This window comes from Microcaecilia unicolor, unplaced genomic scaffold (genome assembly GCF_901765095.1).
Source record: "Microcaecilia unicolor unplaced genomic scaffold, aMicUni1.1, whole genome shotgun sequence".
NCBI lineage: Eukaryota > Metazoa > Chordata > Amphibia > Gymnophiona > Siphonopidae > Microcaecilia > Microcaecilia unicolor.
Genome location: NW_021963362.1, coordinates 88,661 through 110,955, shown reverse-complemented (window position 1 = coordinate 110,955; position 22,295 = coordinate 88,661). Strand labels below are relative to the sequence as shown.

General features: G+C 46.0%; 1 protein-coding gene across 1 annotated transcript in view; it reads right to left on the bottom strand.

Annotated features, from left to right (window-relative positions):
* Positions 1-2,725: 2,725 nt before the first annotated feature.
* The window catches only part of LOC115459251 (sperm-associated antigen 5-like), a gene marked incomplete at its 5' end in the record, with an annotated part of 101,832 nt that continues 82,262 nt past the window's right edge, over positions 2,726-22,295 (bottom strand). Inside the window, 6 exons of the mRNA XM_030189108.1 lie at positions 2,726-2,945; positions 3,034-3,114; positions 6,560-6,634; positions 6,984-7,151; positions 18,135-18,215; positions 19,731-19,863. Coding sequence (XP_030044968.1) covers positions 2,838-2,945; positions 3,034-3,114; positions 6,560-6,634; positions 6,984-7,151; positions 18,135-18,215; positions 19,731-19,863 — 646 coding nt within the window. The remainder of the gene's footprint in view (positions 2,946-3,033; positions 3,115-6,559; positions 6,635-6,983; positions 7,152-18,134; positions 18,216-19,730; positions 19,864-22,295) is intronic.

Here is a 22,295-nt window from a genome sequence, read left to right as displayed (position 1 = left end):
GATGAACACTGTAGCTGTTTTCATATACTGAGAAAGGCCACCAAAGATGGCTCCAGTGTTCTCCAAATGCCAGAGACACATGTCTGTAATAGGTATCATGAAAATATACATTTTTTCTGTTGCATTTCAGAAAGAGGATTTGGCTCATCAGGAATCCTCTTGTTTTTACTGTAAAATGATGGCAACACATAAAAACCCATATTATCCCCTCAGTTTCCTCTAATATGCTAATTAGAGCTATCTCTGGAAGTGTATGATAGAACCTAAGATAAATTTTCCTACTTCAGATTGTGTTCCCAGTATTTCTCTTCCAGGCTGTACTTTGCGATAGAAAAGAACTTGACCCTGAAATTGTCTGAGCAACATTTCCTCTATTTTTCTAATTAATGTTCCCTATTCCCTATCACAGTAAACTCTTCAGTTGTTGCTCTGGGACTGGTTCAGATTGGTATGTGATCCAAATGCTGGTACTGAACTTGCTCCCATCCCCCCACGGCTAATATGACCACCCTATCCCTTGCGCCTCCTCCCCCTCTCCCCAAAGCATGGCAACTACACCGATAGATATCATAGAAGCAGAGCCCTGAAGAGTCCCTTGTAGAGTAAGGGGAAGAACACAGAAATAGGCACCTTTTACAAATCGGTCAAATAAATTCCCTCGGAAATAAACCTTTGAACCTTCCAAAAAGGTAAGGAATGAATATAGAGTAGAATGAAAAAGTGGTGCAAAATGGACAGATGGGAACTGAAAAGTAAGGGAAGATGGGCAGGTGAGGGGAGAAGAACAAAGGATAAAGAAGGTGAGAGGATGGATCCTGGGCTAAAAACGGGAAGGAAAAGGAGCACCGAGAAAAGAAGGGTGAGGGCGAATGGCTAAGAGAAGGGGGCGAGCAGAACGCATGAAAGGGAAAGGACAGGTCGGTAACGAGAAGGGTGGGATGGAGGGAGGGAGAGCTAACACTAAAAGATTCTGCTAATCCCCCACGATCCTCCCTTCTGCTGCCCCAACTCCATCTTACAATACGAGAAGTTAGGACGAGGCTTCGCATCTCCCCTGCATGCTGCTGGAGGGAAGCAAGAAGCCCCCCCCCCCCCCCCCCCAAGGCTCCACTTCTCCCAGATCTGTCTCGTCTCACCTTATTTTGGACAAGCTGCCCTTAGCCTCTGTCGCTCGCGTCGTCCCCAAACCTCCGACTGACTGCCGCAGAGCGACGTGACTCTCAAAGCCCAGTGCGGAGGGTTGGGCTATGACGTCATGAATATATTTCCTCTCAAGCACCCTCAAGGGCGGTGTGATGTCACGAGTCAATTCCTTCTATTGAGCGTCATCTCATAATTATTAATGCTGGTAACGCAAGGGGCTTCAACGGACGACGACCATAACAGCATCCGAAGAGAATTTGCCAAGCTGTAGCTGCCCAAGGATACAGAAGCTGGAGATTTCCCGAGGAGAGCTGTAGCAGGTTGCGATCGTGCTACTACCCCTGCACAGAAACCATAGACTTTTGTACACGGTGTGATCCCACGCTAACATTAAGACCTGTAAGTCCACTTTCACTGTGTTGGTCCCTTCCCTCTGGAAGGCACAGCTAAAGGGTGCCACAACGATCTTGTCTTTCCAAATTGAAGGTCCTGAAGACCTGCTGAGATCATGTAAAAAGATACGATGTGCTGTATACGATCAAGCAAAATCAATCACTATATGGATAGTCATAGCTACATCACAGAGTTTGCCTGCTATGTTTGAGAGGGAGGGCAAGGGGTAGGTAACATATAGCAGGTATGTGTGTGTGTGGGGGGGGGGGGGCTCTTTATCTCATTACCCCAATTGCCATCCTTTACTTTTGTATCCTTTCTCCCTCTCTCCCAACCAGTTGTTCCTGAGTGATGGGCATTTCTAACAAGCTGCCTGTCGCCCTCCCCCAAGCGCTGAAGCCATAGGTTCACTATCAAGCTCATTTTCAAAGCACTTAGCCTCCCAAAGTTCCATAGAAACCTATGGAACTTAGCCTCCCAAAGTGTTTTGAAAATATGCCTCTGTGTGTTCTCTCCAAAGTCAACCGAGTAACCCCATCTCAAGCAGAAGCTCCACTTACACCACACAAGAACTTGTCCCTGGCTCACCCCTTCCCTTCCCTGGGTCTAGAGATATGTTTCCAAAGCAACACCTCCCATGTAGGGGGCATCAGTGAGGTGGCCATACAGATCTTGCTGCAGGCCTAAAGCCCACAACCACACCAATCTCCTGGCCAGTATTGCCACCACCCGAGTCATCAGCATCATAAATGAATTTGAGATGAAAAAGCACTTGAATAGATAAAAGGAGCTGCAAGATATTGGATTGAAAACCGTCTTCACAAGTCTGTTCTAGCTCCCTACTTTGGTGCAGCTTCAGTTGTGGTATATAAAAGGTAATGAATTGACATCGAGTTTGAAAGATTTGTACAGACAAGCAAATGCAGAGAGATCAGGATGGAATCATCCTAGCTACATACATCCCTTTTCCATCATCAGACTAGTCCAAACAAAGGACTAGTCTGATGATGTTCAAAGGATGCTGCTCTGGAGGTCATAACTAATCAGAGAAGAGGCTTTATTAAACCACACCAGTTTGCAAGTTACAAAATAAATTTATTTAAATTTTACAAAATAATTTTTTTACACTCAAACCATAATTTGAGTGATGTACTATTCTAGCCATATGCCTGTGTCAATTCATATTATCTTAGGCATAGTAGGTGACTTTCTTTAGACATCTGTGAATTAGATATTATCTGGAAACAAGCGGCAGACAGGGTATCACTCAGTGCATCATATGTAAAGAGGTATGTTATAAGTTATGCGCTGGCTCCTTTCCAATGCTTCTCTTCCCACCAACCAAGAAAGTCCATCACTTCCTTCAGCTCCTGGCAATTGGCCACCACTTCAGGAACTGACAAGAAAGCCTGGAAAAAGGAGAAAGTTATGAACCTGATTCCTGGAAAATCTACCACAGTCTCTGCAGGCATCTCTCTTGATGGCCTTATAATTCACCTTTCGAATTTGCTGCAAGAGATCATCTAGTTTCTTCACCTCCTTCTCAGAACGAAAAAGATTCACTTCTAAGGTTTCTGTCTGTAAAATAAGAGTACAAACTGAACTCTACTTCAGGTACATCATCCACAAACATAAGCTTGGAGGTAGCTGGGGTGAGGGAAAAGCAAATAGCAAATCTGACATCCTGAGAATTTTTTTCCTTCAGAAGCAAAACTGCAGAAATAAGCCCTTTGATTTATACAACTGCTCCTTAATCAGAGTTCAAAGCATATTAATTAGGTCATATGTTCTCACAGCGATGACATATTTAACAGTGATTGCAGGGAGGCATTCTCACATGAATACTGCTTTCATGCAGTCACTTGGTATAGCCTCCATTTTTGGGCACACTGCAAGGTTGCTTACTTAACACAGGTTCATGTCCACCCTCCCAACAATCAGCTATAGGGGGAGGCGGGGAGACTGTGTGCCTCATTTAGCCTGCTGTCCAAGGAAACCCAACATAACAGGTAAACAATCTTACCTTATCTATGGGCAAGCAGGATAGAATCAACCACATATGGGATTCCTAAGCTAGGGTGCAAAGGTGGTTGGTATCCCAAATGTATATAAGTAACTTGGGTGTTGGTGCTGTGGTAGGTTGAAGATAATTAGGTCTAGTTCTTAACCTGAAATTGTTGGAGTCATTCTAAAAGACAAGGCATCTGGTGGAGAAGAGCTAGCTTGACAGATATGAGAATTTCTCCTTCTGGTAGATCAAATGAAAATGAGTTTCAATGAATAATGAACTTCTTTAGTCACTGACTTGCCATCTTTTTTTTTTATAGTTAATTTTTCATTCAGGAGATCTATATGGATTGTTCTTCAAAAGCACTTAAGAGTGATGACATGCATATGTAGGTTCATGCCTTATTTGATATAAAAATTGCTGCCTCAATGATCTTGTTATGTTATTATTGTACAAAGTAAGAGTAACCAACTATAATGTTGTGTTCCATCCATTGGTAGATGATGATCCCAAGTGAGGTACGGTGGTTCTCCATGGACAGCAAAGACAGACCTGAGTTGGGTTTAGCTTCTCAGAGCTTAGAAAACATATTGAGCCTGTATAGGCATTCCTGCACTCCTGTCAGAGTTGCCATTAGTAATTTTTCATCCATGCTTCTGGGCAAGGTTTGAACTTCTGTCCATCACTAATTTAAGTTGCATCAATCATTTGTCAAAATTGAGTTCAATCTGACAGACACCTACAAATGATGCATAGAAAAGGTAAGCAGCACACAAAATCACTGAGGGGTCCAAATCAGAAGGCATCTGGTAAAACTGAGAAAACCTACTCTTCAGACAAGCACTCCTCCTCTTTGGCAGGGAATGTTCTCCCACAACACTGTTACAGTGTCTGCCCCGCCCTCGCTCTCTCTGTAACACAAACAGTGAAGGAAAACACAGCAAAGCACGAAATCAAATCGCTCTCTCTGTAACAGTGAAGGACTCAGAGGGGGAGGGGAGAGAGGGCAGAAGCCCTCACTATCTCTGTAACACTCTGTAACAACTCTGCTTCCACTGCATCAGCAAACCCAAAGGTGGATTTCCCCACTGCTGAAGCCATTGTGCCAAAGATGACGCCTCCTCTAGCTCTGATGGGGCATAGGCAGCATAGGAGAGAGCACACTCTACAGAAAAGCTCAAGTGGAGAAGCAAAAGCCCTAGCAGCCATTGCCAACAGCACCTAGTCAACTAATGTTATCAATAGTCCAAACGAATCAGTCTATCACTGCCTCCTCTGTGAGCGTCAAAGTCTGCATCTCAACCCCATTCTCTCCACAATTCTGTAATGGGGATGGGGTTGAGATGGAGACTTTGAAGCTCGGCAGTGATGGACTGATTCATTTTGAACTATTGATAACATTAGTTGAATAGGTGCTGTTGGCAATGGCTGCAAGGGCTTTTGCTTCTCCCACTTGAGCTTTTCTGTAGAGTGTGCTCTCTCCTATGCTGCCTATGCCCCCATCAGATCTAGAGGAGGAGTCATCTTTGGCACAATGGCTTCAGCAGTGGGGAAAATCCAATCTCTATATATAAAAGGCACCACCAACGTTCTAAATGAAGCCTCCAGCCGGAAGTGTGAAGGGGGAGAGATATCCGGTTTCCCCATGAGTGTCTGCCCCGCCCTCGCTCTCTCTGTAACACAAACAGTGAAGGAAAACACAGCAAAGCACGAAATCAAATCGCTCTCTCTGTAACAGTGAAGGACTCAGAGGGGGGAGGGGAGAGAGGGCAGAAGCCCTCACTATCTCTGTAACACAAACACAGCACAGCAGGAACTTAACACTGAAGGACTCGACTCCGAGGGGGGAGGGCAGGGACACACACACTCCCACATGCACACAGAAGAAAACCTTGCTAGCCCCCGTTCATTTGCATCAGAAACGGGGCTTTTTACTAGTACTCATAAAGACTTCTAAAAAAAGAAAAAGGACTTGATTTCTTCAAGTTCCCAGTCATTGTAGTCAGACAGAACAACTCTGTACCACAGCTGCACTCAGGCTTCAGCTAGGATTCAGATTTAAATCAAGTCCATCCAGTTCTCCTTGCCAAAGTTGTTCACCAGGCCTATCCTTGGATCCATCTCCACTTCAGCCAAAGAATGAATCTCAACCACTTTACCCAAAGAGACTTGTTTATAGGGCAGCGTGCATAACTTTAACTGGGACACATTTCCTATTGAGATTTTTTCCGATCTCTCCCCAGTAATGCTAAAACGCCATAGGGAACTCAAGGATGTAACCACAAAATTATATGAGGAGCAAGTCAAGTACTGCTGGACTTTCCCTTTTGGCCTAGTGTTCCAGGCTCAGAAGTGGTCTTTTAGATCCACCAACAGGATAGAGGTGATTTCAGCTTTGCTTTTTCTGGGATGGTGAAGACCCTTCCCCAGCAGCACTTCCTTCCCAACTTTTGCCTCCTAAGTGGCAGCAAGTTCCAGCGGGACGCTGCCAACTGCATAGTCATGTCATACTGGAGCGTCTCCAAGATCTCCATCTATAGTTAAATGACATTGCTTGTTACTTTGTTTTTCACACTTGCACATGCCCAGAGAGTTTTCTAGACTCCCTCGGGTTTTGGGAAAGTGGTCTGACCTGGCTTGTCAGGCTGATGTATATCCTGTTTGTCTATGGAGAATTCTGCTTAAGCACAATTAGGCAGGAGACAATAGAAGGTGGATAATTGCATGTTCCTTCCATTTAAGGCCAGCAGGCATATCCTTCAGACTGAATGTTGTACCCCAGTTTATATGTACTTCTCACTTGGGGAAAGGTGCATAATCTCATCTCATTTGTATCTGGATGTTTATTAAATCTTCTCCCACCTGCCTGGAAGCACCTATGCAGATAGAAAGTAGTAAAGCTACCCACCACCAGATCTGTCCATTTCAGTTACTCTGCCAGACAAAATTATTTGAGTAAAGGCTACATAGGCCTTGCTGGCAATATTTTGAGTGTGCAACCATCCCCTTCCTTACATTTCTTGTGGTTCTTGAAATAATTTCAGACTTTGAATCTTCTGCATCCAGGTACATCAGTCTCAGCTTGGTCACCTTTGGGACAGAAAAACTCCTATTAGTAAGATATAGCAGAATGGCTCAGATAGTATTACAAGTGGCACTAAAGTGCCAGCAAGAGACAGAGCAGATCTGTGCTGTTATTTAAAAAATCTCCCCCTCAGAAACAATGTTACTATTAAATATATCTTGTACTCCAGACACACCACTACTTATAACCCTGAATGTACTCTATGCTACAATTACATTAGACTGCAGTACATTTAGACATACTAAGGTATCCTCATCTAGCACCACATTCTGATCTGACCAGTAGCTTTACTGCCACCAGAGTGCCCTCAGTGTTGTGAATAGGTGCAAGAGTACACATTCAAGTGCCACTCACCTCCTTTTCCAGTGATAGTCTATTTTGCAGCCAGTCTCTCCTGCTTGTTTCCTCACTCTTTGCTAGCTCCTCCTGCAGTACAGACTTCTCTGTTTCAAGGAGCTGCAGCGACCTTTTCAATTGAGATATTTCACTGTACAATTCTAAAGAAAAGCTGCAGGTCAGACTCTGATGAGAAGTAACTATTAATAAACTGACAGTTTTTAAAAAATATTTTTATTTAAAAAAATGTTTCATAATACCCATCCAACTAATACTAAAACAAATATAAACTAGTGAGTTTAAATATTTTATGGTATGTGTTCTATCATTCAGTGTATGCTTCTCACATCAGGAACACTTTCAAGGGTGACACTTTTGCGCTGCTCTTGCATCACTTAGCATAGCGTAAGCCAATAACAATTGTATGCAAATTGTAGAATTATGAGCACAGTCATGCACTATGGAATGGGTTAAAAGGCCAGAGATTGATAAGTCTGTATGACTTTGGAATCTATCAGAGATTGACAAGCATGTAGGACTCTGGAATTTATGGTCTATTATGATACCCTTACAGGCAAGCAGGTCTTGGGAAAGAAACTAGTGTAAACAAAAAAGAAGAAGGTGCTTTAGGTTTAGGAAAGCAGATGGTGAGATCTGTGAGAAGGATAGTTTGCAGAAAAAGTCTTGTAAATCATTGTCTGAAACGATATAAGCAGCAGAATTAGAATGGTATTTCAGAGATGCAGACAGTGAATATCTCTTTAGGTAACTGTACTGATTCTTCATGAGAAACTATTAATTGTATCTGTACTTGATAAGCAAATAAAATACTCTCTCATATGCATGTAGCCTTAGTCTTTTATCTCTATTCATCCCAGAGTACTGATAGAACTGAAAAATGAGCTTGCGGAGCTAGTGTTAATAATAGTAATTTATCCTTAAAATCGAGCATGGTACCGGAAGATTGGACGGTGGCCAATGTAATGCCGATTTTTAAAAAAGGGCTCCAGAGGAGGTCCAGGAAATTATAGACCGGTGAGTCTGACGTAGGTGTCGAGCAAATGGTAGAGTATTATTAAGAACAAATTATAGAGCATATTCAAAAAGCATGGATTAATGAGAGTCAACATGGATTTAGTGAAAGGAATCTTGCCTCACCAATCTACTACATTTCTTTGAAGGAGTGAACAAGCATGGGGATAAAGGTGAGCCGGTCGATGTTGTGTATCTGGATTTCAAAGGCGTTTGACAAAGTACCTCATGAAAGACTCCAGAGGAAATTGGAGAGTCATGGGATAGGAGGTAGTGTTCTATTGTGGATTAAAAACTGGTTAAAAAGATAGAAAACAGAAAGTAGGGTTAAATGGTCAGTATTCTCAATGGAGAAGGGTAGTTAGTGGGGTTCCACAGGGATCTGTGCTGGGACCGCTTTTTTAACATATTTATAAATGACCTAGAGATGGGAGTAACTAGTGAGGTAATTAAATTTGCTGATGACACAAAGTTATTCAATCGCGGGAGGATTGTGAAAAATTACAAGAGGACCTTACGAGACTGGGAGTCTAAATGGCAGATGACGTTTAATGTGAGCAAGTGCAAAGTGATGCATGTGGGAAAGAGGAACCCGAATTGTAGGTATGTCATGCAAGTTCCACGTTACGGAGTCACGGACCAAGAAAGGGATCTAGGCGTCGTCGTTGATGATACGTTGAAACCTTCTGCTCAGTAAGGTAAAGGGGATGGGACGACTTCCCTATGAGGAAAGGCTAAAGCGGCTAGGGCTCTTCAGCTTGCAGAAAAGGCGGCTGAGGGGAGATTTAATAGAGGTCTATAAAATAATGAGTGGAGTTGGATGGGTAGATGTGAAGCGTCTGTTTATGCTTTCCAAAAATACTAGGACTAGGGAGCATGCGATGAAGCTACAATGTAGTAAATTTAAAACGAATTGGACAAAATGTTTCTTCACTTAACATGCAATTAAACTCTGGAATTCGTTGCCAGAGAATGTGGTAAAGGCGGTTAGCTTAGCGGAGTTTTAAAAAGGTTTGGACGGCTTCCTAAAGGAAAAGTCCATAGACCATTATTAAATGGACTTGGGGAAAATCCACTATTTCTGGGATAAGCAGTATATAATGTTTTGTACTTTTTTGGGATCTTGGCAGGAATTTGTAACCTGGATTGGCCACTGTTGGAAACGGCATGCTGGGCTTGATGAACCTTTGGTCTTTCCCAGTATGGCAATACTTATGTACCAGGCATAACTGCAGTCACATAAACATTGCACCACCTCACAGTCGGGTGCAACAGAAGTGCTGTCTTTACCTGTGAGAAACTTATTGTCCAGTTATTTTGGACTTGAAGCAGCTAAGTGAAACTCTAGCCACCATTGCTGCGGGGGTTTAAGAAAAGGTTGAAGAAGTTGGCTCTACATTTGCTTCTCAAAGTTAAGTACATTTGATGTCTGAATCAGTAGAATTGAAGTTCCACTTATCTATTATAGTGGAGCTTTTGAGCAATATAAGAAATGCCTTTTTGATTGCTGCACTTTGATGTTTTAAAAAAAAAAAAATGGACATTGAAACTGAAAAATATAAAATAAGAAAATAAAACATATGTCTTAATGGAAGTTTTTTTTCCCCAATGATGAAGAGTAGATCGTTTTTGATCACATTAGCGCTATAAATCTTTGTATTTGGAGCTCTTTGAGGCTTTTCCTTCCTTTTTTTTGTTATAATTTGGAGTGAATTACTTTGTTTTGAGTTTATGTTTATTAATATTTGTGATTCCACCACACCCCATTCTTTTGTGCTTTAGTGGATTCTGTATATTTATGCACGCAAGTTATAAAATTGCCTTTATAAGACAAAATCCTGACAGAAGTGCAAAAGAAGAAGATATATAAAAAGAACACATATTTAAAAATAAAATCCAAAAACAAAAAGAGAGAAAGGAAGGAAACATACCAGTTGACTCAAATGGATAAACCAAGCCCTTAGTCTAAATAAATGGCCACCCAAATCAAAAGTTTAAAAACAAAAAACCCCCCAAAAAATAAAAGGTCTTCAGTTGGTACTTAAATGTATTCATCGAGGCCCTTGCCCTGACTGCAATAAGAAGAGAATTCCATAGAGAGCGGTCCAGATATTCCATGGCACTCTCACAAGCCACAAAGCGTAACCCAAAAAGGAGAAGGAATAATCAAAAAGCCTTGTTCTGAAGAATATGACTGTGAAGGAATACATGACAACAAAAGAGAACTAAAATAAAGAGGATAACCAGCAAAGTATGATGAGCCAGCAGAAATATTTTAAACTAAACGCGCAGTGTGACAGGAACCATGATTGTGTGTAAGTTAAGGTATAACATGGCTATAACAACAAGCATAAGAAGAATTTTTTACAGCTGTGTTCTGAAAGATCTAGAGGCGCTTCAAACTGGATAAAGAGAGATTATTATACAAGGCAATTACAGTAAAGCGAATGCTACATACCTGTAGACGGTATTCTCCGAGGGACAGCAGGCTGATTGTTCTCACTGATGGGTGACGTCCACGGCAGCCCCTCCAATCGGAAACACTTTCTAGCAAAGTCCTTTGCTAGTCCTCGCGCGCCGATGCACACCGCGCATGCGCGGCCGTCTTCCCGCCCGACCGGCTCGTGCCGGCCAGTCTCGTATGTAGCAAGACAAAGAGAAGGGAAGACACAACTCCAAAGGGAGGCAGGCGGGTTTGTGAGAACAATCAGCCTGCTGTCCTCGGAGAATACCTTCTACAGGTATGTAGCATTCGCTTTCTCCGAGGACAAGCAGGCTGCTTGTTCTCACTGATGGGGTATCCCTAGCCCCCAGGCTCACTCAAACAACAACCATGGTCAATTGGGCCTCGCAACGGCGAGGACATAACTGAGATTGACCTAAAAAATTTACCAACTAACTGAGAGTGCAGCCTGGAACAGAACAAACATGGGCCTAGGGGGGTGGAGTTGGATTCTAAACCCCGAACAGATTCTGAAGCACTGACTGCCCGAACCGACTGTCGCGTCGGGTATCCTGCTGCAGGCAGTAATGAGATGTGAATGTGTGGACAGATGACCACGTCGCAGCTTTGCAAATCTCTTCAATAGTGGCTGACTTCAAGTGGGCTACCGACGCTGCCATGGCTCTAACATTATGAGCCGTGACATGACCCTCAAGAGCCAGCCCAGCCTGGGCGTAAGTGAAGGAAATGCAATCTGCTAGCCAATTGGATATGGTGCGTTTTCCCACAGCCACTCCCCTCCTGTTGGGATCAAAGAAACAAACAATTGGGCGGACTGTCTGTTGGGCTGTGTCCGCTCCAGATAGAAGGCCAATGCTCTCTTGCAGTCCAATGTGTGCAGCTGACGTTCAGCAGGGCAGGAATGAGGACGGGGAAAGAATGTTGGCAAGACAATTGACTGGTTCAGATGAAACTCCGACACAACCTTTGGCAAGAACTTAGGGTGAGTGCGGAGGACTACTCTGTTATGATGAAATTTGGTGTAAGGGGCCTGGGCTACCAGGGCCTGAAGCTCACTGACTCTACGAGCTGAAGTAACTGCCACCAAGAAAATGACCTTCCAGGTCAAGTACTTCAGATGGCAGGAATCCAGTGGCTCAAAGGGAGGTTTCATCAGCTGGGTGAGAACGACATTGAGATCCCATGACACTGTAGGAGGCTTGACAGGGGGCTTTGACAAAAGCAAACCTCTCATGAAGCGAACAACTAAAGGCTGTCCTGAGATCGGCTTACCTTCCACACGGTAATGGTATGCACTGATTGCACTAAGGTGAACCCTTACAGAGTTGGTCTTGAGACCGGACTCAGACAAGTGCAGAAGGTATTCAAGCAGGGTCTGTGTAGGACAAGAACGAGGATCTAGGGCCTTGCTGTCACACCAGACGGCAAACCTCCTCCATAGAAAGAAGTAACTCCTCTTAGTGGAATCTTTCCTGGAAGCAAGCAAGATGCGGGAGACACCCTCTGACAGACCAAAGAGGCAAAGTCTACGCTCTCAACATCCAGGCCGTGAGAGCCAGGGACCGGAGGTTGGGATGCAGAAGCGCCCCTTCGTCCTGTGTGATGAGGGTCGGAAAACACTCCAATGTCCACGGTTCTTCAGAGGATAACTCCAGAAGAAGAGGGAACCAGATCTGACGCGGCCAAAAAGGAGCAATCAGAATCATGGTGCCTCGGTCTTGCTTGAGTTTCAACAAAGTCTTCCCCACCAGAGGTATGGGAGGATAAGCATACAGCAGACCCTCCCCCCAGTCTAGGAGGAAGGCATCCGATGCCAGTCTGCCGTGGGCCTGAAGCCTGGAACAGAACTGAGGGACTTTGTGGTTGGCTCGAGATGCGAAGAGATCTACCAAGGGGGTGCCCCACACCTGGAAGATCTGTCGCACTACACGGGAATTGAGCGACCACTCATGAGGTTGCATAATCCTGCTCAACCTGTCGGCCAGACTGTTGTTTACGCCTGCCAGATATGTGGCTTGGAGCACCATGCCGTGACAGCGAGCCCAGAGCCACATGCTGACGGCTTCCTGACACAGGGGGCGAGATCCGGTGCCCCCCTGCTTGTTGACGTAGTACATGGCAACCTGGTTGTCTGTCTGAATTTGGATAATTTGGTGGGACAGCCGATCTCTGAAAGCCTTCAGAGCGTTCCAGATCGCTCGTAACTCCAGAAGATTGATCTGCAGATCGCGTTCCTGGAGGGACCAGCTTCCTTGGGTGTGAAGCCCATCGACATGAGCTCCCCATCCCAGGAGAGACGCATCCGTGGTCAGCACTTTTTGTGGCTGAGGAATTTGGAAGGGACGTCCCAGAGTCAAATTGGACCAAATTGTCCACCAATACAGGGATTCGAGAAAACTCGTGGACAGGTGGATCACGTCTTCTAGATCCCCAGCAGCCTGAAACCACTGGGAAGCTAGGGTCCATTGAGCAGATCTCATGTGAAGGCGGGCCATGGGAGTCACATGAACTGTGGAGGCCATGTGGCCCAGCAATCTCAACATCTGCCGAGCTGTGATCTGCTGGGATGCTCGCACCCGCGAGACGAGGGACAACAAGTTGTTGGCTCTCGCCTCTGGGAGATAGGCGCGAGCCGTCCGAGAATCCAGCAGAGCTCCTATGAATTCGAGTTTCTGCACTGGGTGAAGATGGGACTTTGGGTAATTTATCACAAACCCCAGTAGCTCCAGGAGGCGAATAGTCATCTGCATGGACTGCAGGGCTCCTGCCTCGGATGTGTTCTTCACCAGCCAATCGTCGAGATATGGGAACACGTGTATCCCCAGTCTGCGAAGTGCCGCTGCTACTACAGCCAAGCACTTGGTGAACACTCTGGGCGCAGAGGCGAGCCCACAGGGTAGCACACAGTACTGGAAGTGACGTGTGCCCAGCTGAAATTGCAGATACTGTCTGTGAGCTGGCAGTATCGGGATGTGCGTGTAGGCGTCCTTCAAGTCCAGAGAGCATAGCCAATCGTTTTCCTGAATCATGGGGAGAAGGGTGCCCAGGGAAAGCATCCTGAACTTTTCTTTGACCAGATATTTGTTCAGGGCCCTTAAGTCTAGGATGGGACGCATCCCCCCTGTTTTCTTTTCCACAAGGAAGTACCTGGAATAGAATCCCAGCCCTTCTTGCCCGGATGGCACGGGCTCGACCGCATTGGCGCTGAGAAGGGCGGAGAGTTCCTCTGCAAGTACCTGCTTGTGCTGGAAGCTGTAAGACTGAGCTCCCGGTGGACAATTTGGAGGTTTTGAGGCCAAATTGAGGGTGTATCCTTGCCGGACTATTTGGAGAACCCACTGATCGGAGGTTATGAGAGGCCACCTTTGGTGAAAAGCTTTCAACCTCCCTCCGACTGGCAGGTCGCCCGGCACTGACACTTGGATGTCGGCTATGCTCTGCTGGAGCCAGTCAAAAGCTCGTCCCTTGCTTTTGCTGGGGAGCCGAGGGGCCTTGCTGAGGCGCACGCTGCTGACGAGAGCGAGCGCGCTGGGGCTTAGCCTGGGCCGCAGGCTGTCGAGAAGGAGGATTGTACCTACGCTTGCCAGAAGAGTAGGGAACAAGTCTTCCTTCCCCCGAAAAATCTTCTACCTGTAGAGGTAGAGGCTGAAGGCTGCCGACGGGAGAACTTGTCGAATGCGGTGTCCCGCTGGTGGAGCTGCTCTACCACCTGCTCGACTTTTTCTCCAAAAATATTATCCGCACGGCAAGGCGAGTCCGCAATCCGCTGCTGGATTCTATTCTCCAGGTCGGAGGCACGCAGCCATGAGAGCCTGCGCATCACCACACCTTGAGCAGCGGCCCTGGACGCAACATCAAAGGTGTCATACACCCCTCTGGCCAGGAATTTTCTGCACGCCTTCAGCTGCCTGACCACCTCCTGAAATGGCTTGGCTTGCTCAGGGGGGAGCTTGTCCACCAAGCCCGCGTACTGCCGCACATTGTTCCGCATGTGTATGCTCGTGTAGAGCTGGTAGGACGGAATCTTGGCCACGAGCATAGAAGAATGGTAGGCCTTCCTCCCAAAGGAGTCCAAGGTTCTAGAGTCCTTGCCCGGGGGCGCCGAAGCATGTTCTCTAGAACTCTTGGCCTTCTTTAGGGCCAAATCCACAACTCCAGAGTCATGAGGCAACTGAGTGCGCATCAGCTCTGAGTCCCCATGGATCCGGTACTGGGACTCAATCTTCTTGGGAATGTGGGGATTAGTTAAAGGCTTGGTCCAGTTCGCCAGCAATGTCTTTTTGAGGACATGGTGCATGGGTACTGTGGACGCTTCCTTAGGTGGAGAAGGATAGTCCAGGAGCTCAAACATTTCAGTCCTGGGCTCGTCCTCCACAACCACCGGGAAGGGGATGGCCGTAGACATCTCCCGGACAAAGGAAGCGAAAGACAGACTCTCGGGAGGAGAAAGCTGTCTTTCAGGAGAGGGAGTGGGATCGGAAGGAAGACCCTCAGACTCCTCGTCAGAGAAATATCTGATGTCTCCTTCCTCTTCCCACGAGGCCTCACCATCGGTGTCAGACACAAGTTCACGGACCTGTGTCTGCAACCGTGCCCGACTCGACTCCGTGGAACCATGGCCACGGTGGGAGCGTCGAGAGGTAGACTCCCTCGCCCGCACCGGCGAAGCTCCCTCCGCCGACGTAGTCGGGGAGCCTTCCTGGGAGGCTACCGCAGTCGGTACCGCAAGCGGCACCGATGTCGGAGACCTCACCCCGGGCAAGGGGCCAGCCGGCACCTCGCTCGACGGTACCGGTGGCGCAAGCACCCCCGGTACCGGAGGGGAAGGGCGCAACAGCTCTCCCAGGATCTCTGGAAGAACGGCCCGGAGGCTCTCGTGCAGAGCGGCTGTGGAAAAAGACATGGAAGCCGATGCAGGAGTCGATGTCAGAACCTGTTCCGGGCGTGGAGGCTGTTCCGGGCTGTCCAAAGGGGAGCGCATCGACACCTCTTGAACAGAGGGCGAGCGGTCCTCTCGGTGCCGATGCTTACTGGGTGCCGACTCCCTCGGCGACCCAGAGCTCTCGGTGCCGACACGGGAAGGGGACCGGTGACGATGCTTCTTCGATTTTTTGGAACGAAGCACGTCACCGGAGCTTCCCGGCACCGACGAGGAGGACGTAGAATCCAGCCGTCTCTTCCTCGGGCCCGAGGCCGAAGAGGGTCGGTCTCGGGGGGGCTGTACCGCAGGAGCCCTCAGGGTAGGGGGAGACCCACCCGAAGGCTCACCGCCACCAGCAGGGGAATGGACAGCCCTCACCTGCACTCCAGACGAAGCACCACCGTCCGACGACATCAGCAGACGAGGAGGTCTCGATACCACCGACACCGACGCAGCCCTCCGATGTCGCCCCGATGCAGAGGGCCGATGCCTCGATGCAATCGGGGGCGAGGATGAAGGTCCGGGCGCCGACGACGTCGAGGCAGTCGATACTCCCGGTGCCGATGAAGAGCCCGAGAAGAAAATGTTCCACTGGGCTAACCTCGCTACCTGAGTCCGCTTTTGTAAGAGGGAACACAGACTACAGGCCTGAGGGCGGTGCCCAGCCCCCAGACACTGAAGACACGACGCATGCCTGTCAGTGAGCGAGATTACCTGGGCGCACTGGGTGCACTTCTTGAAGCCGCTGGAAGACTTCGATGTCATGGGCGGAAAAATCGCGCCGGCGAGATCAAAACTCGAAATGGCGAAAATGGCACCACAAAAATAGGGGGTAGAAAAACTTCGACCGAGGCCTAAATAGGGCCTACCCCGACGACGAAAGGAAACTTACCGGGGCAAAAAACTCGAAGTACGGGAAGGGAGAAAACCAAAAGGCCTCCTCCCGACACCTTTTCCTTTTTTTTTTTTTTTTAAGAGAACAAAGTCGATGAACGACGCGCGAGGTCAACTTTTTGGGGCGCGAACGGCGAAACACGACCGTACCGAGCGCAGACAAAAGAAGACTGGCCGGCACGAGCCGGTTCGGGCGGGAAGACGGCCGCGCATGTGCGGTGCGCATCGGCGCGCGAGGACTAGCAAAGGACTTTGCTAGAAAGTGTTCCGATTGGAGGGGCTGCCGTGGACGTCACCCATCAGTGAGAACAAGCAGCCTGCTTGTCCTCGGAGAATTATTCGTACACAGGACCAACACATGCACAAGTAGCTTTAAATCTGCAAAGTCCAAAAGAGATCTAACAGAGTAGGATTTCCATAGCTCAAAAGGGGAAATTAGACTTACCTGCTAATTTTTTCTCTTTTAGTACAATCAGACAGAACCTGTGGGTGTTGTCCATCAACCAGCAGATGGAGACAAAGAACAAGATATTTGAGCTCTGCCCAATAAGGGCACCATGTAATCTTGGCTCTTGTGACCAAAAAGGCCAGTCAAGGCTCATGGACAGAAGAAAGATGAGGGTTAGCATGTGGAGGAACCCAGTGGACCCCAAGTCTCCCAAAAAAGTTCAGAAAATGAGAATAATAGTCTATGGACTTTTCCTTTAGGAAGCCGTACAGAAACCCCACTAAGCTAACCACCTTTACCATATTCTCTGGCAGTCTTGCAGCATTAATCCTGGCAAAATCCAGGCTGCTTCGAATTTTAACACCCAGATTTTAACCTTACAGCCTGGCTAGCTATAACTACTACTACTTATCACTTCTATAGCGCTACAAGGCATACGCAGCGCTGTACACCTTACATGAAAAGACAATCCCTGCTCAAAGAGCTCACAATCTAAATAGGACAGGCAAGCAGACAGAACAACTAAGAGGTAAGGGAATTAAAGAGGTGGGGATAAAAGGGTACAGGGCAAGTGAGTAGTGGTTAGGAGTCAAAAGCAGCATTAAAGAGGTGGGCTTTTAGCCTGGATTTGAAAACGGCCAAAGACGGGGCTAGATGTACAGGCTCGGGAAGTCTATTCCAGGTATGAGGTGCAGCGAGATAAAAGGAACGGAGTCTGGAATTAGCAGTAGAGGAGAAGGGGACAGACAAGAGAGATTTATTCACAGAACGGAGTACCCGAGGGGGGGGGGGGGCGTAAGGAGAGACAACAGTGGAGAGGTATTGGGGAGCGGTAGAGTGAATGCACTTACAGGTCAGTAAGAGAAGTTTGAATTGAATGCGGAAACAGATAGGGGGGCCAGTGAAGTGACTTGAAGAGAGGGCTAATGTGAGCATAGCGACTCTGGCGGAAAATGAGTCACGCAGCAGAGTTTTGGACTGATTGAAGAGGAGAGAGATGGCTAAGTGGAAGGCCAGTGAGAAGCAGGTTGTAATAATCTAGGCGAGAAGTGATAAGAGTGTGGATAAGGGTTCTGGTAGAGTGCTCAGAGAGGAAGGGACGGATTTTGCTGATGTTACAGAGAAAGAAACGACAGGTTTTGGCAATTTGCTGAATGTGAGCAGAGACGGAGAGAGAGGAGTTGAAGATGACCCCAAGGTTACCAGCTGATGAGGCAGGGAGAATGAGTGCGCCATCCAAAGAAATAGAGAAAGGGGGGAGAGGAGAGGTGGGTTTAGGGGGAAAGATGAGAAGCTCAGTTTTGGCCATGTTAAGTTTCAGATGACGTTGAGACATAAGAGCTATAAAGTGGTTCTTTTTATAAGCAGTTCAACCATGCTGGACATTGTTAATGAGAACTAACTGTGTACCTCTGTGTCTCTTCTCTCTTGTAGCAACTGCAAATATTTCTTCTCCAGCTCCTGTATAATCTCCTGCAGCTGCTTCAAGGTCTGAATAAAAAAAGAAAGAAGAAATTTAAAGATGAACAAAAGCCATATGCTACCCTCTATCTTATTTTCCTCGTTTCACAGGAAGTTAAAAGAGGAGTCCCATGAACTCCCAGAACCCCAAAGTGCTTCACTGCATTAATCATGCAGGGCATCTGCCTGCTTCTGCAAATTAACCTCTTTTAATAGAAGGTAATATTCTTCTCAGTATGCCCAGAGAGAACATTGAATGTTCCGAGTTATCAGTTTCTTCCAGCTCCTATGGGTGTATAGCTCAGGTAGAACCACCTATCTTGGAAACATACTTCCATGACATTTAAACACAGGCAGCTACATCATGTGCCAGATTTTTATAAGCCATTATAGCTTGAGCATAATCAGTTAAACATTTTTCTGATTCTCTCCAACATCAAATGCCAAAGACAGAGAATTCCTTGCCTTAAAGCAAAGCTGACGCTAAAGACGGCAAAGGGGGGTCAGTCCTTGAGACAGCCTTGGACAAGGGCGAAACATGCATGTCGGGCGATAACAATCCCCTGACCTGATACAGCTCATAAAACATGAGTATTTCAAGATATATATATATATATATAAATAAGTTATTTGGAATATGAAATAATTAAAAGTGAGCCAATGAAGAAGTATGTGCTTGATCCATTGCCATAAAAACATTGCTGGCAATGAGCACAGCTGAGGTTACTATGAAGTAGATAAAACACTCTTGTAATAAGTGAAGATACTATAGTGTTTTAAGTTCTTGAGTCTGGGAACAGAGTGTGATATAGAGGGAAATTAGAGGTTCCAGAAATCATACATTGAGAAGAAGCCATTGATATTTACACTTAACAAAGGCCATATTCACATTCTTGTGGGATCTGCCTAATCTATGTGGCATCTGCTTTCTTTTTGATCACTTAATTTTTATTGAAAATTTGTAAGACAAAGCATGAAGTAAAAAGATCATAAAATTAGAAGTACAAATAAAAAGAAGATCTTAATTACACAATAAACAAGGCACATTTCACATCTCTTTTGACTTAATGGTGTAGTCTGAAGCAATTGTGCATTAAGGAAGAGATGTCATAGGCAGAGTTTAACCACTTGTCTATATTATAAATAGAGAAGAAAATTATGAACCATGCAAATTGCTCTTAGATATACTTATCTATATAAGCTTTTCCAACACAAAGATGTGCCACATATTCTATACTCAATCCGATTCAGCTGCAGCATGTGGCATTCACCAATGAAGAGCAATTGTACATTGTTCAGCCAAATGCAGGTGAAGTCAAGACCCTTTCCTCTGTGCAAGATCTGAGACAGATATTATAATGTGCTATGCAAGCCTGGAGATCTGGAAGGGGCATTTTGACTTCTCTGTCTTCTATTTATTTTTCCACAGCAGCCTGGACAAAAGTCACCAGAACAGAAACAGCTCCTCAGCCCAGTAATCCTTCAGCTGGTCTCTCAGTTTCACATATCATATTACTATGGCACCAACTCAACTACTACACTTGCCTGTTCCTTGGAAATCAAGATCTTGCACCGATTTTCCTTTTCCATTTTTAAGTTGATGAACTCTTCTTTCAGATTACTGATTTCGGTGGTGTATTGAGAGTTCAATTTCCATTGCTTGTCCTGGAGGTCAGAGCTGCAGGCAGTAAACAGGAGACATTTCTGTTGTAAATAAAATGCTTCCATCTAAGTGTAATTATAAATCCCTGGGGTTGAAGAATGAAAAGGCTGCTTGAGTAACCAAGGCCTTCAGTTAATCTTTTACCTTTGCCTGTTTTTCCTTATCTGACATGCCCTATTTACACTGTTTTAGCACTGAATCCCCCTGCTACATTCAAGGGAGCCTTCATCTCCCTTTTACCTTGGGCAGGTTCTGTGTATGTGGGCAGGTTCTGATTGGTCATCCTGGATACATCCTATCCTGTTTGGGCCTGGCAGAGCAAGAGTATAATTGCACTATGAAGTGTGGGGGCATAGCCGCAAGTCTATGCAGTTCAGATCCCTCATGCCCCCTCTCCATGAATGGGAGGTTAGAGGCTGCTATGAAATTCCTCTACCTGTAACCAGAAGCATGTAGTACTCTGTTAGCATCATATTAAAGGTATTTATTATATATATTTCCTGGGTGATCATGTGCGAGTCTGTAGTTTTATGCACATTTGTCATCCAAAAATACAAAACACCACAAGGAATTGGCAGAAGCCCCTACTAAATCATTTGGTCCCTGGTTTTCTTTCATGCCAGAAAGAATCAGGCTCTGCAGCTTGAATAGCTAGAGTCGCTTGAATAGCAATGCAGCTCAAGTACTACTCACCACTTCAAATATCAAGCAAGTAAAAGGCTGATACACCTTCCCCGCCTCTCTTGTCATCTGCAAATATGAGCTAAAGGCATATTCAAATTCTGATACTGTAATTAACTTATTAATTTTGCAGCTCAAAAAGGCTTACAACCAGAGGCAAAGGAGGGTGAAGTGATTTGCCCTAGGTCACTAGGATTGCTAGTGGGAGGAGAGATGTGGAGGGGCATTAAAAAAAGAAAAGTCCAAAAAACCCCCAGCCCTCTCACAGCCATAATCAAAAAATAAAAACCTTCTAGATTTCCTGTTTGATTATGGCTGCACTGAAAATGTCCAAAATGAATAGTCATTTTCCAAAGTGAAACGTCCAACTTTAGAGCAACAAAATGATAAACAAAAGTGAGGTGCGCCATGGGAATAACATGAACTGTGGAGGTCATGTGGCCTAACTTCTTTCACATCTGACTAGTTGATACCTTTGTGAAACTTTTACTACTACAGAAATGAGAACTATTATCTGTTATAGTGGAAGAAAATGCAAAAGCCAGAGTCATGTCTAGCAGGTCTCCAATGAACTTCAATTTCTGTGATGGATTCAACTGCAACTTGGGATGGATTATAATGAATCCTAGTAGCTCAAACACTCAAATGGTCTTGCACATTGATACTTTTGCCTCTTCCTCTGACATACTCTTGGATCAGCCAGTTTTATAAGTATGGGAACATGTGCACCCCTAGTCTGTGTTGCATGCTATGACTACTGCTAAGTACTTCCTCCCTCATTCTGCAACTTGGCACTCACTATCAGGCATCAAGTATACATATAGTTTACAGAATGCTACCACTTACCCATGTCGGAGGTGCCAATAATTGGCATTTATACAGTGGGGGAAATAAGTATTTGATCCCTTGCTGATTTTGTAAGTTTGCCCACTGACAAAGACATGAGCAGCCCATAATTGAAGGGTAGGTTATTGGTAACAGTGAGAGATAGCACATCACAAATTAAATCCGGAAAATCACATTGTGGAAAGTATATGAATTTATTTGCATTCTGCAGAGGGAAATAAGTATTTAATCCCTCTGGCAAACAAGACCTAATACTTGGTGGCAAAACCCTTGTTGGCAAGCACAGCAGTCAGACGTCTTCTGTAGTTGATGATGAGGTTTGCACACATGTCAGGAGGAATTTTGGTCCACTCCTCTTTGCAGATCATCTCTAAATCATTAAGAGTTCTGGGCTGTCGCTTGGCAACTCGCAGCTTCAGCTCCCTCCATAAGTTTTCAATGGGATTAAGGTCTGGTGACTGGCTAGGCCACTCCATGACCCTAATGTGCTTCTTCCTGAGCCACTCCTTTGTTGCCTTGGCTGTATGTTTTGGGTCATTGTCGTGCTGGAAGACCCAGCCACGACCCATTTTTAAGGCCCTGGCGGAGGGAAGGAGGTTGTCACTCAGAATTGTACGGTACATGGCCCCATCCATTCTCCCATTGATGCGGTGAAGTAGTCCTGTGCCCTTAGCAGAGAAACACCCCCAAAACATAACATTTCCACCTCCATGCTTGACAGTGGGGACGGTGTTCTTTGGGTCATAGGCAGCATTTCTCTTCCTCCAAACACGGCGAGTTGAGTTCATGCCAAAGAGCTCAATTTTTGTCTCATCTGACCACAGCACCTTCTCCCAATCACTCTCGGCATCATCCAGGTGTTCACTGGCAAACTTCAGACGGGCCGCCACATGTGCCTTCCGGAGTAGGGGGACCTTGCG